We start from the raw sequence: 14,369 nt of genomic DNA on the forward strand, positions 1-14,369 counted from the left end.
TTATATATAAGTTATTTATATATTTATTTATTTTATAAGTTATTTATATATTATATATTTATTTTTATATATACTATATTTATAATTTATTTATATATATAATATATTTATATATATAAGTTATTTATATGTAAATAACTTGTGTATATATATACTTTATATATATTTATATATTTTTATGTATTTTTTGGGGGGGTGTATGTCAGTCTCTTAAAAATATGTACCCTGGGGTTCAGCGATTACAGGATCTGAGCTATTGAGATGCTGGCTCCCCAGGGTGGCAGGAAATCAGACATACCTGTTGAGATGTTTTTGCAGGCAGGAAAGCACTTAATCCCTTTGCCAGGCCATTTTAATAATGCAGAGAAGGATAATAGACTCCAAGCAGTTGCAAAGCAATTGATGAACAGAAAAGCCACCTGATTTTCTTTGAGTATCTTGGAGCTGTTTTCACTCCTCCCCCAGAAGAGCACCAGGGTCCCTTGCTGTGCATGGGAGAAGGTCAAGAATCACAAAAGACCAATTAAATGACACTTTTTATTGTCAGGAAGCAGGTTGAGAATGGTCAGAGCCAGCCTGTTGGCAGACACTGAGTCCAGAAGTGAACAGCGAGCACCTCCCGCTCGACAATGTTGTGTGTGGGGTACAGCGCAGTCCTTGTTGCTGGAGGTTGGGAGTTTTACCTGCATACGGCTCTGCATTCCTTAGCGTTGTCCCACACGGTGAATTCAAAGATTCATCTTCCAAAACTGAGCAGAATAAAGGATACAAACATAGTGATCCGAAGGGGCACCTGCACCCCAATGTCTATAGCAGCAATGTCCACAATAGTCAAATTATGGAAAGAGCCCAGATGTCCACTGACAGATGAACGGGTAAAGAAGATGTGGTGTATATGTACAATGGAATATTGCTCACACATCAAAAAATGAAATCTTGCCATTTACAATGACGTGGATGGAACTAAAGGGTATAATGCTGAGCGAAATAAGTCAATCAGAGAAAGACAAATACCATATGATCTCACTCATAAGTGGAATTTAAGAAACAAAACAGGAGCATAGGGGAAGGGAGGGGAAAAATCAAACAAGATGATATCAGAGAGGGAGACAAACCATAAGAGACTTTTAATCATAGGAAACAAACTGAGGGTTGCTTGGAGGGGAGCAGGGTGGGACATGGGGGTAACTGGGTGATGACATTAAGGAGGGCACATGATGTAATGAGCACTGGGTGTGATATGCAACTGATGAATCACTGAACTCTACCTCTGAAACTAATAATACACTATATGTTAATTAATTGAATTTAAATAAAATTTAAAAAATAAAAATTTAAAAAAATTAAAAAAAAACACTGAGCAGAAGTAGCCTTGATTTTATATGTGGGAATTCCTGTCTACTTGGAACAAAATAATGGCATAAACTCTAATTTCCGTAGTGTCAGAAGCTCCTTCTCTTCCCGGCCTGCTCTTCCCACAGTCCTTTGTAGACTTGGCTGCCCGCCCTTCAGAGGTGTGCTGCTGGGGTTTGTCCCAGGCCTGCCTTCTGTCCTTGCTCTTCCGGCTCTCCCGGAGAGGTCTTCTCGTCTCAGGATTTCAGCCACCGCTCCCGCGCTGACCAGCCGATGCCCCCAGACACCCCACAGGCACCTGAACATGGCCAACTTCTCCTCTATCCTAATACACGGACGTCCTCACCCCCAATCCTGTGCTTTCTTCCAAGTTTTCACCCCTGAGTTGCCCTGCCGCCCACCCAAACCACTCCGGCCAGCAACCCGGAGCACTTCTGTGCACAAATCCAGCTGCCCGAGGCCCCTGTCCTCCCTCTCCCTCCTCCCCGTGGCGTCCCACCGTCTCCTACTCAGTAGGGTCCCCTCCTCGGGGTCCTCGGTGACTCCGTTCTCCACTGGACTGCGTCCATGCTGCACCCAGAAGCACTTCCCCTCAACCTCCAGAGGGACTGACACTTTCCCATATAGGCTGGGCGGGTTCCACGCTCTTTGTTTCCTGTTCCTGAAATGCCTTTCCTTCCCTCCTCCGCCTGGTGAATGCCTGTGCGTCTTTCAAGGACATGGCTCAGGCTTCCCGAATTCCCCTGGAAGACTCAACCTCCTGGCCACACACCCACCCTGTCCTGCGGTGTCCCTGCCTGCTCCTCTCCTAGCCCCACACAGCCTGTCCGTGCTCGCTCTGTTAACCGGACGTCTTCCTCTACTAACCCACGCCTCCCTGATGACCCTGACCTCGCACGTTAAACCTCTGAATCCCCAGCACCAGCTCAGCGCCCGGCTGCAGTGCGCTTGAACTACAAGGCCGTTGTTATGTTGCTGTTGTCCGTAGATGCTGTGCTGACAATAACCAACCCTGTTCGGTTTGGACAAGACTTAGTTCTTCATTTAACAAGTACCTGCAGAAGGGCTGTTATGGCCGAAGCACATCATTTCATACCCAGATGAATAACTCGGACATCCTTCCTTATTCCAGGAGACAGACAGACCCAGGGGCGCCTGGGGGGCTCAGTTGGTGAAGCGTCTGCCTTCCGCTCAGGTCATGGTCCCGGGGTCCTGGGATCGAGCCCCACGTCGGGCTCCCTGCTCGGCGGGAAGCCTGCTTCTCCCTCTGCCTCTGCCCCTCCCCCTGCTCATGCTCTCTCACTCTGTCTCTCAAATAAATAAATAAAATCTTAAAAAAAATTTTTTTGTTTTAAAGGTGGACAGACGCACGGGCACATGATGATGTTGCGGGGAGCTGAGAGCCACATGCTGGGGGAGCCAGGGCACCCGCGGTGCTGGGTGGGAGGGGCCGCTGTTGTTCTGTCCAGATAGCCAGTTGCCTGAATCTTAAAGCTTTTCTGTAACTGTTAAGGTCATCTGCTCAACACGAGCAATATGTGTTATTATTATTGGTATTGAACAAAGATTAAAAAAAGGAAAGCCAAGGAACCTTCGTTGTCTTTTACTCCCTGCTTGCTTTCAACCCTACTTTCTCTTTTGTTCCTCCAAATTTGGAGCCGATTCTTTCTGGAGCAGGAAGATCTTGAGGTTTCAAATAGTCCTGTAGCTCCCATTACCTGCTAGCTTCTTGACGAGATGCTGCTTTTACAAAACTGAAGGCCCTGTAGCTGCAGACACACTAAGCACTGAGGGGCCAGAGCGGCTTTCTAATCTCAGAAAGCGTGGCAGCTATCATAATACCATTCTTCCTCGAACAAAGGCACCTCTCACGGAACACGTCTGCTTGTGTGTTAGAAGGGCACGTGGCTTGCTCATTTCGCACCTGTTTACGTGGGAGCTGTGCTGCCCGGGTTTTGTATCTCAGGGCAAATGTGACCCAGCACCCTTCGGTGGAGGGCAGCGTTCAACCTCATTATTCTCTGGTGTGGCCCGGGGAAGAACGTGGTGGCGTGCCAGCCGCCGAGCCCATGACCTCAGCCCTGCTTGAGCTGGCTGCTGCAAAGCTTTCCTGAGGTGTATTTGCCAGGAGCACCCACCTATGAATCAGGAAACTCGACACAGTGGTGCTAATAGAGAAAACCAAAACGTGGGATTTGCTATCTCAGATGGCCTGGAAAATTCTACTCCTTTAGGACCCAGAGTCTTATTTGAAAGAAAGAAGTCTGTATTTTTTAATGAGATGTTGATATCTTTGAAACAAGAGAGTGTGGGGAAAGGTGTCTATGCTCGGGGCTCCGTGTGCCTGCCTCTGAGCTGTGAATGGGGCGCAGGGTGTTCATCTTCGAGAGCCAGGACACTGGCCCCAAACACCTTCAGGGCCCCAGTGGGGAGGACAGTGCTGGCAGAAGAGATGGCTGGGACAGAGCAGGGGGTGAGGGCTCTGTTCCCAACCCCATGATAGTACTGTTAGCCCCCAAGTTCGTGCAATGCCCTCTCCGTGCCCGGAGAACACGCATACCTACAGACGCATATACACGTACCCTCGCTTGTAATGGCCCTGTGAAGTGCTTATCGGTTTACAAATGAAGAACGTAAGTCTTGGAGAAGTTAGGTGACTTGTTCCCAAACAATTAGGAGCTGTGGTGGTATTTCCAGGTCGCTTGGATTCAAAACTGTTCTCTTTATAACTGTGCCTTTCAGCTGTTCGGTGCGTGGGAACCTCGTCTGGGTAGTTGGGGGCAGGGAGAGAAGCTTGGAGTGGGGTAGGGGCCCGGGCCAGGGGAGCCTGATGGAGTCTGTTCCCCGGGGCCAGGCCAGCACCCCACGTCCCCATGTCCACGTGTCCAGCAGAAGGGCTGGTGGTCAACAGCTAGCATGTCATCACTGCGTGTGCTCAGGATGGGGCTGTCCTCCTCACAGCCAAATGCAAGGGAAGAGCAGGGGAAGGCACGGTTATGGGACAACAGCCAGGTGGGACTGGAGGAGACCAGCCACGTGTCAGAGGGTGTTAGCATCCGAGGCAGGTGGACAGCCCGATTCAGGGCTCAGGAGCGGTTCTGGGCTCCGCCTGGGTGGGGTACGGACAGAGCCCCGTCTAGAGAGGCTCAGGACGCGGGCGCGCGGAGACCGATGCTGAATGTCGTTGTTGTCTGTGTGCCGTGCTGGGCATGGACCCGTGGGGCTGTTGGCCCCCCGTCGCCGTCTGTCTGGCCAGGGTTTGCCCACAGGCTGCAGGTGGAAACTGAGACCCCGGTTAGGGAGAGTCTTTCTTTCCTTTCCTTTTTTTTCTTTTTTTTTTTTAACTCTGAAGAAAGAATTTTTATTCTTGCCCATTTCACTGACCAGGAGTGTGACTAGAACCAGTGGTTCCCAGCCGGGGACAGTTTTGCTGCACAGGGGACATTTCTCAATGCCAAGAGACTTTTTTCTTTTACATTACATCCTCAGATCTTATTTATCTTTTTTTTTTTTTTTTTTTTTTTAAAGATTTTATTTATTTATTTGAGAGAGAGAATGAGAGAGAGAGAGAGAGCACATGAGAGGGGGGAGGGTCAGAGGGAGAAGCAGACTCCCTGCTGAGCAGGGAGCCCGATGTGGGACTCGATCCTGGGACTCCAGGATCATGACCTGAGCCGAAGGCAGTCGCCCAACCAACTGAGCCACCCAGGCGCCCAGATCTTATTTATCTTATAAGTAAAAATTTGTCCCTTCTGACGACCTTTACCCATTTTTCTGCACCCCTGCCCCTGGCAACCACAGTCTGTTCTGTTTCTGTGAGCTCCTCGTGGTAGATTCCTTATGTAAGTGAGATCGTACGATGTTTGTCTTTCTCTGACTCATCTCACTTAGCACAATGACCTCGAAGTTCATCCACGTTGTAGCAAATGGCCAGTTTTCCTTCCTTCTCATGGCTGAATTTTATTCCACAAACGTACCACGTGTTCTTCAGCTGTTTCTTTCCACATGGACGCATATGTCGTTTCCATGTCTTGGCTGTTGTGATGCTGACGTGAACGTGGGGGCGGGGGCAGAACTCTCTTTGCGTCAGTGGTTTCTTTTCCTTTGGGTCCATACCCCAAAATGAGATTGCTGGATCATGTGGTAGTTGTATTTTTAATTTTTAGTTTTTTGAGGAATGGGTAGAGGTGGTGTTGGAGACAGGACGGAAGAGTGAACTTTGGGAGCAGAAAGACAAAAGACCAAGTGTGGGGGAATACGCCGGAGTCGCTACTGAGCCTTGAGATGAGTAGGCGTCTGCCGCATTGCACACATCCCAAAGCCCGTCCCTAACTGCTCCCCACAAGCCTGAACCCGTCTGGCCTTTCCCTCTCAGAGATGGCAGCTTCTCTCTCCACAGACATCCCCATATCCAGCCATCAGCAAACTCTGACCCTGCCCTTGAAAAGTGCCCCACCTAGTTTCCATCCCCACCACCCAGTCTTTCGGTCACCTGGCTGACCTCCCGTGTCCTCCCTTGCCCCCTATGGTGCATTCTGGGGTTTGATTCTTAAAACAGGCTCTCATCATGTCATCCTCTGCCCCATCCTCTTCCCACCCGCCTTTAGGATGTTGCCCAGAGTTCTCCCCGAGGCGCGAGGCCCTCCCTGAGCCGACCCCTCCCATCACCACCTCTCGCTCCATGTCTCCCCTTGCCCTTAGGGCTCCAGCCTGCGGCCCCTGGCAGCTCCCCCAGCACCCCGAGCCTGCCGGGCAGCGAGGGCTCTGTGGTGCTCTGTCCCCCGCCTGGAATGCCCTGCACCCAGGCCTCCCCAGGCTGGTTTTCCTCCCCCTCCCCCCCCACTCCTGCTGGGTTCCCGACCCCGAGTCTGTCTCCCTGTCTCCCAATGCTTGCTCTTCCCCTAAAGCCTTGCAACGGGGTGTCTGCCATTCACCCTCCTTCATCCACAACTCTACAGCTTTAGGAGTTCAGGTGAACTTTGAACTTTTTTGTCGTTGTTTGAGAGACGTGATCTTCTTTAAATGTACTTTTTAATTAAATGCAACCTCGACAACTTCCCCCTACTCAGCTCTCCAGTGATTAAGGGGTTCATGGGAGAGGGAGATTGACGAGGATTAGGTGCCGTTTCCCAGGCTCGGATGCGTATTCCCTTCACTGCTAAAGCGTCGGCCTCGTTGCTGCGGAAGCTGCCTGGTGCCCATTTGTTGCTGACCTCTGCAGAAAGCCTCTTTTGATTCAAAGCCTTCACCTCCAACCGCCTAAAACCAGCCTGGGAAATGTTCAGGTGGAAAACCACAGTAAAGTCTCCATTAAGGAAATGCTTGGGGGAAGGAGCATTCTAGTCAATTTAATTCTTGTTAACTGAGCACCACCAGAGTTTTTATCAGGAGCACGGCATTATGCGAAAGGAAGTTGACAAATTTTGGATGGAAACTTTATTTAAGCCCTTTCTCTGCCATTTGAAGTCACGTGACTCTGGGCCTCAATTTTCTCATCTATAAAAGGGGGGCCAATAATCGCTCTCTTATTGTGTCATTAGATTAAATGGGGAAGCGTTTGCAAGTCATTTATCGATCGATAGGCTTGGTGGCTACATGGGAGCTTGGTAAAGTGTGTTCCCTTCCCCCTCGTCCCTTTGTTTTCATTCTTCTCAGAAATAATTCTTAATACACTGGCATATAGCATTTTAAAAATCTTGTGTTAATATAGAACATTGAAGGAGAGGGTAATATTCCTGGTGGAGGTAGCAGTGACTCATTATTGTGGAATATTTATGAAAAAATAACCAATCATTAAGGATTTTGAGTGCTTTTGTATCTCAGACACTGTGGAATAGCAGAAATAAAGAGGTCATTTTATTCTTTTTGAAATGCCTAGGTATTCTTCTTTGCATCTCTCTTCTAAAAATTGAATGTGGGGGAAAAAATTGGTGGATAAGTCAGCATGGCAGGTTCAAAATGGCAGATAAAGCACCTCTATTACCGCCTCTCACTTAAAAAACAAGTAAAAAACGTCTAAAAAGCAGTAAAGGAATAAGAGACTGAGGAGCACAATGACACAAAGAAAGCGACAAGAACGACTCGCAGATGCGGGGTGAAACCGTTTCTGGAGAACCGCTCTCAGATGGCGGAATGGGGGCCCCGGGGGCGAAGGGGGTAGGCTGGGCTATGGAGGGGCTGATCATGACCTGGAGCTGGAGACAGAGGGAAGAGGGAAGAGTTTGTCTCTGGAACAATCCACTTCCTGCCCTGCTACCGTATGCAGAATAGTCAGCAGCTAAACAGGACAGACAGATGGACACCTACTAAGGTTCTCCTCCACCGAGGACGAATGGTCCAGAGGGAAAACCTCTGCACTCTGGGATCTGGGGTCTCTGCAGAATAGTAGTGACTCGGGGGTCATCCATCTGCCCATGCAGATTCGACTGAAATTTAAGTTCTTTAGAAGAACAGAGTGCTCCAGCCTCGTGTGCTGTGCTGAGCACGGTCCCCGCTGTTGGGAGATCTGTGTTCTGGGCGCGCGGGTGAAATCGTACGGGCGGGTTGTGTCAGCAGTTTCAACAGCACATGCACGGCTTTGCTCTGATCTTGCTGCGGGGGCTCCCAGGAGTCAAGGTCACCTCACCACCAGGATCACAAATACTCCACTGAGGAACGACCACAGTTTAATCGCACCTCTTACCCCTGCTTCTCCAAAAGTGTCCTGTGCCCCGAATCAAACCCAAGTAGTCACTGGACTTGTCCAGCCGAGCCCGTGGGTGAGGCACCTGGCACGGCGTGTTGGTGCGTGCGAAAGTGAGTTACAGAAATACCGCTGCTCTGTCGGTGTGGCCGGAATCCTCGACAGAGCGGTGCTGCCCTGTCCCACTCGCCCCCGAGGGGCATAAGCTGGGCCCTGGCGCTTCCCGGTGTCGTGCGCACCGTGTCCCGGGTCAGCGTGCCATCGAGGCCGACCAGCTGGGGGCCTGTCCTCCCCGGGCAGTGACAAGTGCTGAGCACAGGATTCCTCCTCTGCCACCATGGCTGAGCGGTGATTAATGCCAAATTAGCACCTTGCTCAGTGACCTTTTAGCATTTGCCGCTGCTCTCCTTCACTTCACATAACTATTTGCAAATATTAGCTTCTCAGGTCATTTCTCCTCATCAGCAACTTTCACAGATGACAGGCAGGTTGTTAATCTGATTGGCAGTCAGCTTCTGTCCTTTGCCCCATCATGAAAGTGTCTCTGCTCGGGCATCTCAGGAATCCCATAAATAGCCCAGCGACCTCTACGATGTTCCAAGCAGAGAGCCTCAGAAGGAGGCTCCCACAGAGGCCCTGCCGGGCTCGCTTTGAGGGCAGAGAGGCTGGGAAGGGCATGAAACCACCCCTGGGACTCGTGGAAACTGGCTTCTATCAACGTCACCATGTATAGGTTAAAAAATTAATTTGTTGGCTCTGCACACACCAAACTTCTTCTTTTTTCTTTTTTCTTTATTTTGTAATTCACATGAACCTTTAAATCAAAAAATCACATACTGCTTAAGCAGTGAAGGCAGAACACAGACAAGGCCAGTCCTTATTTTCCCTGCCATGTAGCTGGGCGGGCGGGCAAGAGTCTCACCGCAGAGTTGTCCCCAGCGCTGGGATTGGGGGCCTGGCGCTCCACCGTCAGGTACTAGACAAATCATTTTGCATTTGCAAAATCTAAATTTATTTTTATTTCCAGTCTCTGCCTTCTCCACTCTCTATCGAAATCCCTGTTCTAGAAATGTTGGATCTGTCTTCAATTCCCCTAAATAAACAGCAGTAAAGTGTACTCTGGCTAGTTTAGTTTTGATATTACATGTATTTTAGAGAAAAGTGGCAAAGACGTGTCATATTTTTTTCTCCCTTGTCACCAGAAGTACGAGCTAAATTATTTATAGTTTGATACTCACAAAACAGAGGTGGATTCAGGATATTTACTTTTCAGGGAAGAAAAAGGGATTGAAAGTACACGGACAGAACAGACCACTTTGTTGATTGAATATGTTTGCTCTGGGGAGTCACATTTGGGCCCAAGTGAGAATGCCAGCCCCTTTCTAACACCACACGTGCCCGGCAGAGTGCCTGATGCGTGGAATATTTGTGGAATTGAGCAGACTTGAAAAGAGTGGGTGGACTAGGTAACTCAATAAGCAGAGTCTTAAGTCAATAAAAGAATAAAGTCAGCAAACATTTTGGAAAATGCTCAACACTCTAAAGCCCTTATCCACATGATGTCCAGGCGGCGGTGTAAGGCCCTGGGTCCCTTGATTTCCAGCCAGAATGCTCACTTACCGGCTATGGATTCCGCCCTAGGCTCCTACGGTCTGATGAAGGCCAGTGACAGTGAGCATGCCCAAGGGCTCCCCGCAAGGGGTTGGGGTGGGGTTGTGACATTCGGGTGTCCTATCGGGGTGGCTTGACAAGATCCCCCGTTTGTTATGTTCCAGTCTTCCCATCTTCCATACTTAGGAGAGTCCTGTGGACTTTTGCTTTCTCTGCCACAGGAGATGTTGGCACCCCTGAAACCATGGCGCCCGTCATTGTGATTCCTCCGGGCAACAGAAGTGTGGTGGCTGGGTCCAGTGAGATCACCTTGGAGTGCATCGCCAATGCCAGGTACGTGGCTGGTACTGCCCTGGGGATACGAATCCATTCTAACTGTGATGAGATGGACCTTCAGTGGAAAGACACATCACGCATGTGCTTGCTCTTCTGGCAGCGGTGGTCTTGTTTGTGCAGCGGGGCTACACGCACAACACGCATGGGAAGATAGGGACCCGACCCCCAAGCCTGGGACCGCAGGGGACCCGACCCCCAAGCCTGGGACCACAGGGGACCCGACCCCCAAGCCTGGGACCGCAGGGCTTACGTTGAACATACTGTGAGTGCTGGTGGAGGGTGTCTGCTGAGAGTCCAGCTGAGGACGGGCAGTTCAGTCCTCTGGGTGCAAAGGAAGGAGTTCGTCCCTCTTCTCTTCTGCAGTGCTAGGCGTCCTCGGCCTAGTTAGTGGTCGCTCCAGAATTCAGTTCCCGCGATCTTGCCTCCCATGTAGCCAGGTCCTCTAGTAGTATTTATTTTAAACATTCTTTTCCTGTGCAAACGGAATCATTAGCACTTATGGTCCATTGCTGCTGCAATTAGCTGTCCTTGCTCAATAGCCCTTGAGCGGAATGTATTGTTGATGCCGTAAGGGAGTCGAGCTGTATCTGGATCGATTTTTAAATGTCCGTTGTTCAACCCGCCATGGTTCCTGGTAGAATTAGCTTTGTCAAGCTTGTGCTGAATGCCTGCAATTGTTAGTACTGCCATCTACCTGACTCACCCTCGTTGTCACTCATGCCCTGTGTCCTCCCAGGCCTGTCGAAGAGCTGCATGTGAACTGGAAGAGGAACGGGGTGAGGATCGCCGGAGGGCTGCACAGCTTCGGGAGGCGCCTCACCATCGGCAGCCCGACGTCCGCAGACACCGGGGTGTACGTCTGTGAGGCGACGCTGAGGGGGAGTGCTTTCGACGCAGCCACCGCGAAAGCCTTTCTGTCTATCACAGGTAACGCTGGCGGCAGAGGCGCGGCCCCCTCGCCGAGCGGCCCCTCGCAGCACGGCCTTGGAAGCAGCCCAGAATCAGCCACGTCTCAGCGGCTCCCTTTCTAACTCAGAAAATGAGGGCGACGCAGAGACTACCTTCCAAATTCGCCCTGTTCTTTTTCCAAGAACATGAGCCCATTGAACGCAAAGTGCTGATGTTCTGAGTACTTCCAACAAGTGTTACTCTGGATCCTTCCGATCACAGAGCTTGGGAAGTGACGTGGTGAGGCCCCTGGCACATACGTCACCCTCTTGTGCTGGCCTCTCTGCCACTAAGCTCCTCTGTAGCCCTCGCTGGGCTGTTATGGTCAGTTTTCAGAGATTATCCTATTACTGGTATTTTTTGACCCAGAAAAAAGAAGCTTTGGGATATTACCTTCTGTTAAATTAAAAGGTGAGAACAGAGCTGCTTCCTAGGACGTGCGCCAAGGGTCACTCCTGAGCCAAGAAGAGCAAGAAGATAAAATTCGGCACGCAGGAGTTGCTCTAGACGCTGGAAAGTGTCAGTGTTGAGGGAGTGTGCGTTGTTCGGTGGCTAAGGGAATCCTCCGTGTATTTTCGGATTATGGTAAGATCACATTACATTGTGAAGCAAGTGCCTTTATTTCTCACGTTTCTTCGGCTTCTGTAATACTTTGTCTTCCTACGTGGCTGTGGTCACTATCGCCGTGAGCCGTCCAGTAGGATGGTGGCCGCGGCAGGTAAGAGGGGCCGTGGCGGCCAAGCCCAGGCAGGAGAATCTTTCTCTCTGGGAGGAAGGGAATGAGAACGAGAACGGTCAGATCAGCGGAGAGCCCTGGGGAGGGCTGTGGCTCCCACATGACATATGTCACAGTTTGCCACTTTGCAGACTAAGAAAGAATCAAAGCTTGTGTTTTCATATGAAATTAGCAAGAGTATCAAGAAATGCTGCAAAGAAGGCAGTTTGCCTTGAGTGTTGTCACACTCCTTTCGATCATGAAGAAATGGTTCTGTGGCCTGAAAACCACCCGGCTGAATACACGCAAACCTGTCAGTCCCTCCGAACGGAGCGTGAAGATTCTTAAAGTATCAGGAAGGCAGGCCTGAGTCGCACGTCGCTGCGGACTCCTAGTAGGGGACTGAGCCAGTTCTCTTGCTGCTTCTCTCCTTGTGCTTCCGACGGAGGGAAACACCGCAGTCCCACGCCCCGCGAGGACTTGTCCTTCCTTCACGATGTGAGCATAGCACCTTATAGATGGAACCAGAATTAACATACGGGGTGTGTCCGTCTCCAGGAGACAGGACTGTATTGTGTTAAAACATCTCAAGGTGATTTAAACAGGAGGAGAAATTTATCTTATGTTTGTTTCCATCATAATTCCTTTTAGAAATATTTAAATGGGGGCGCCTGGGTGGCTCAGTCGTTAAGCGTCTGCCTTCGGCTCAGGTCATGGTCCCAGGGTCCTGGGATCGAGTCCCACATCGGGCTCCCTGCTCGGCGGGAAGCCTGCTTCTCCCTCTCCCACTCCCCCTGCTTGTGTTCCTGCTCTCGCTATCTCTCTCTCTGTCAAATAAATAAATAAAATCTTTAAAAAAAAAGAAATATTTAAATGTATCCTATGAACTTTGGTTTTGCGTTGACAACTGAATTCCAGAGGAGACTGTTGGCCGCTCTGTGTTCTGGCTTTGAAGGCTTTGAAAGGGACACAACCCTGCGTCCTTGTGATGTTGGTTTACACTCCCTTTTATTCACCAGAATGTGCTGTGACAGGGAGGATTTTGTGAAGGCATCGTCCTGGGAAAGCCCTGAGGGTGCCTCTGTGAATCCAGAGTGGTTGGGAGATGTCGGCCCAGGCCCGGCCACCTGGTGGGGGGCTCCCCGGGGCGCCGTGGGGCCGGCAGGCGTCCGGAGCAGGCGGGTGCAGGAAGGCGGAGTGGCGCTGGCTCTCAGGGACTCTCATCTGGGCTCACAAGACGAGACAGGGCCGTGGAGGCTGTCCACTCCGCTGGCGTGTTGCCTGGTTTCCCAGGTTTACACGGGAGTGCGGGCCGCACCACCCCTGCCACACGTCCTGGTGGCCTCCCGGGGCCGTGCTCCCGGCACCTGACCTCTGCTCCACCCTTTCTCCTGACCTGCCCCCACGGGCTCCCGACAGCCCCCCGCTCCCCCCGCAGGCTGAGGCAGACGCCGCGGCCCGCCTGCCCGGCCGCAACTGCCCGCACCACCGTTCCTTCCTGGCGGCCTTCCCTGGCCACTGGAGCCGAGGCGCCCGCCTGCGGCCCGCTGGAAGTGCGGGGTCTGAGGGACGGTGGATAAATAGCTGAGCTCCCTCCCTGCTGTGGCGGGGATGTGACCTGGACGTCCTGGCTGCCCGTGTCCCCAGGGGTGAGCTGACTCGGTCACGTGCTCGTTTCAGCTGACCTCCCTCTGCTGGTGGCATTTCCACCCCCTGCCCGATCAACCGTGGGCCACTGGGCTGGGCTGTGGGGACAGACCTGGGCTCAGACTCCCTCGGCACCACTCACGGGCTCGAACACGTCCCTTAGCCGCTGCTGGCCTCAGCTCCCACATCTGTAAACTGTAGACGAGGTGGGAAGTGATACGGGTGCTGGTCACAGACGCCCGGAAGCAGCGGCTTTATGCTTCGTGGTAGAGCGCGGCGTTGTTGAAGTTGTTTACCGACACACACTTCACGGTCCCTGAGATCAGGGTGTGTCTCAAGATCCCTGGAAGCAGTTTCTTTCTTGGGGATAAATACAGCGAGGCTGCCTCTTACCCACAGCTGCAGTGTCCCAGATTCCTCCTCCTGTCCACACTGACAGACCAACACTGGCTCCTGCCACTGCCGTTCACACGCTTCCCGGCTTCTGGGAGGGCCCGTGTCCCCTCACGCTGCCCGCACTCAGACACGCGTCGGGGCGAGTGGCTGCTGTCCACAGCCGTCTCTGTGCATCTCGGTCTGTTCTGGTTTGCAGACGCAGGTCATTCAGGAATTCCAAAATCGCATCATTAAAATCACAGATTCCTCGTACCCTCTCCTGGCTGACGCCAATGCCACGGTCAGGAGTTCCAGCTGTACTGGAAGGTTCTCTAGAGCTGAGACCGAGCTGCTCTTCAGTGCTTGATTCCCAACATAAGATGCTTCCTCCCCTCTCCTCCCCTCCTGCTCTTCCTTCCTTTCCTCCACTTAACATTTCTTGAGTCTACGTCTTGGACACCGTGCTGGGCATTGGTGATGGTGCTGCAAAAAAGTGGCCGTGGCCCCCGGCATCCGGGAGCCCTGTGTGGAAGGCAGGCCCTCACGAGGCAGTTACGACTCAGCAGAGTACACCCGCGCAGACAGCAAGGGGCGCCTGACCTCACGCGGCGGGTGCCGGGGCCAGAGGCTCTCCGGACGTCCGGCCAGGATGGAACCCTGCGGCGGGCCTTGTAACCCATTCACGCTGGTTTAGGATGAGCT

General features: G+C 51.7%; 1 protein-coding gene across 5 annotated transcripts in view; it reads left to right on the top strand.

The window, feature by feature from the left end:
• Positions 1-14,369, top strand: part of SDK1 (sidekick cell adhesion molecule 1) — an 877,999-nt gene that overhangs the window by 629,721 nt on the left and 233,909 nt on the right. For 2 of the 5 annotated variants that reach the window (XM_078074254.1, XM_078074256.1), the window contains exons 6-7: positions 9,868-9,979; positions 10,719-10,909. In XM_078074254.1, the coding sequence (XP_077930380.1) occupies positions 9,868-9,979; positions 10,719-10,909 (303 nt within the window). Of the gene's footprint in view, positions 1-9,867; positions 9,980-10,718; positions 10,910-11,011; positions 11,516-14,369 lie in introns of those variants that run through there. The other 3 variants (XM_078074255.1, XM_078074257.1, XM_078074259.1) reach the window with 2 other exon arrangements.

Source organism: Halichoerus grypus, chromosome 6, assembly GCF_964656455.1.
Source record: "Halichoerus grypus chromosome 6, mHalGry1.hap1.1, whole genome shotgun sequence".
Classification (NCBI taxonomy): Eukaryota; Metazoa; Chordata; class Mammalia; order Carnivora; family Phocidae; genus Halichoerus; species Halichoerus grypus.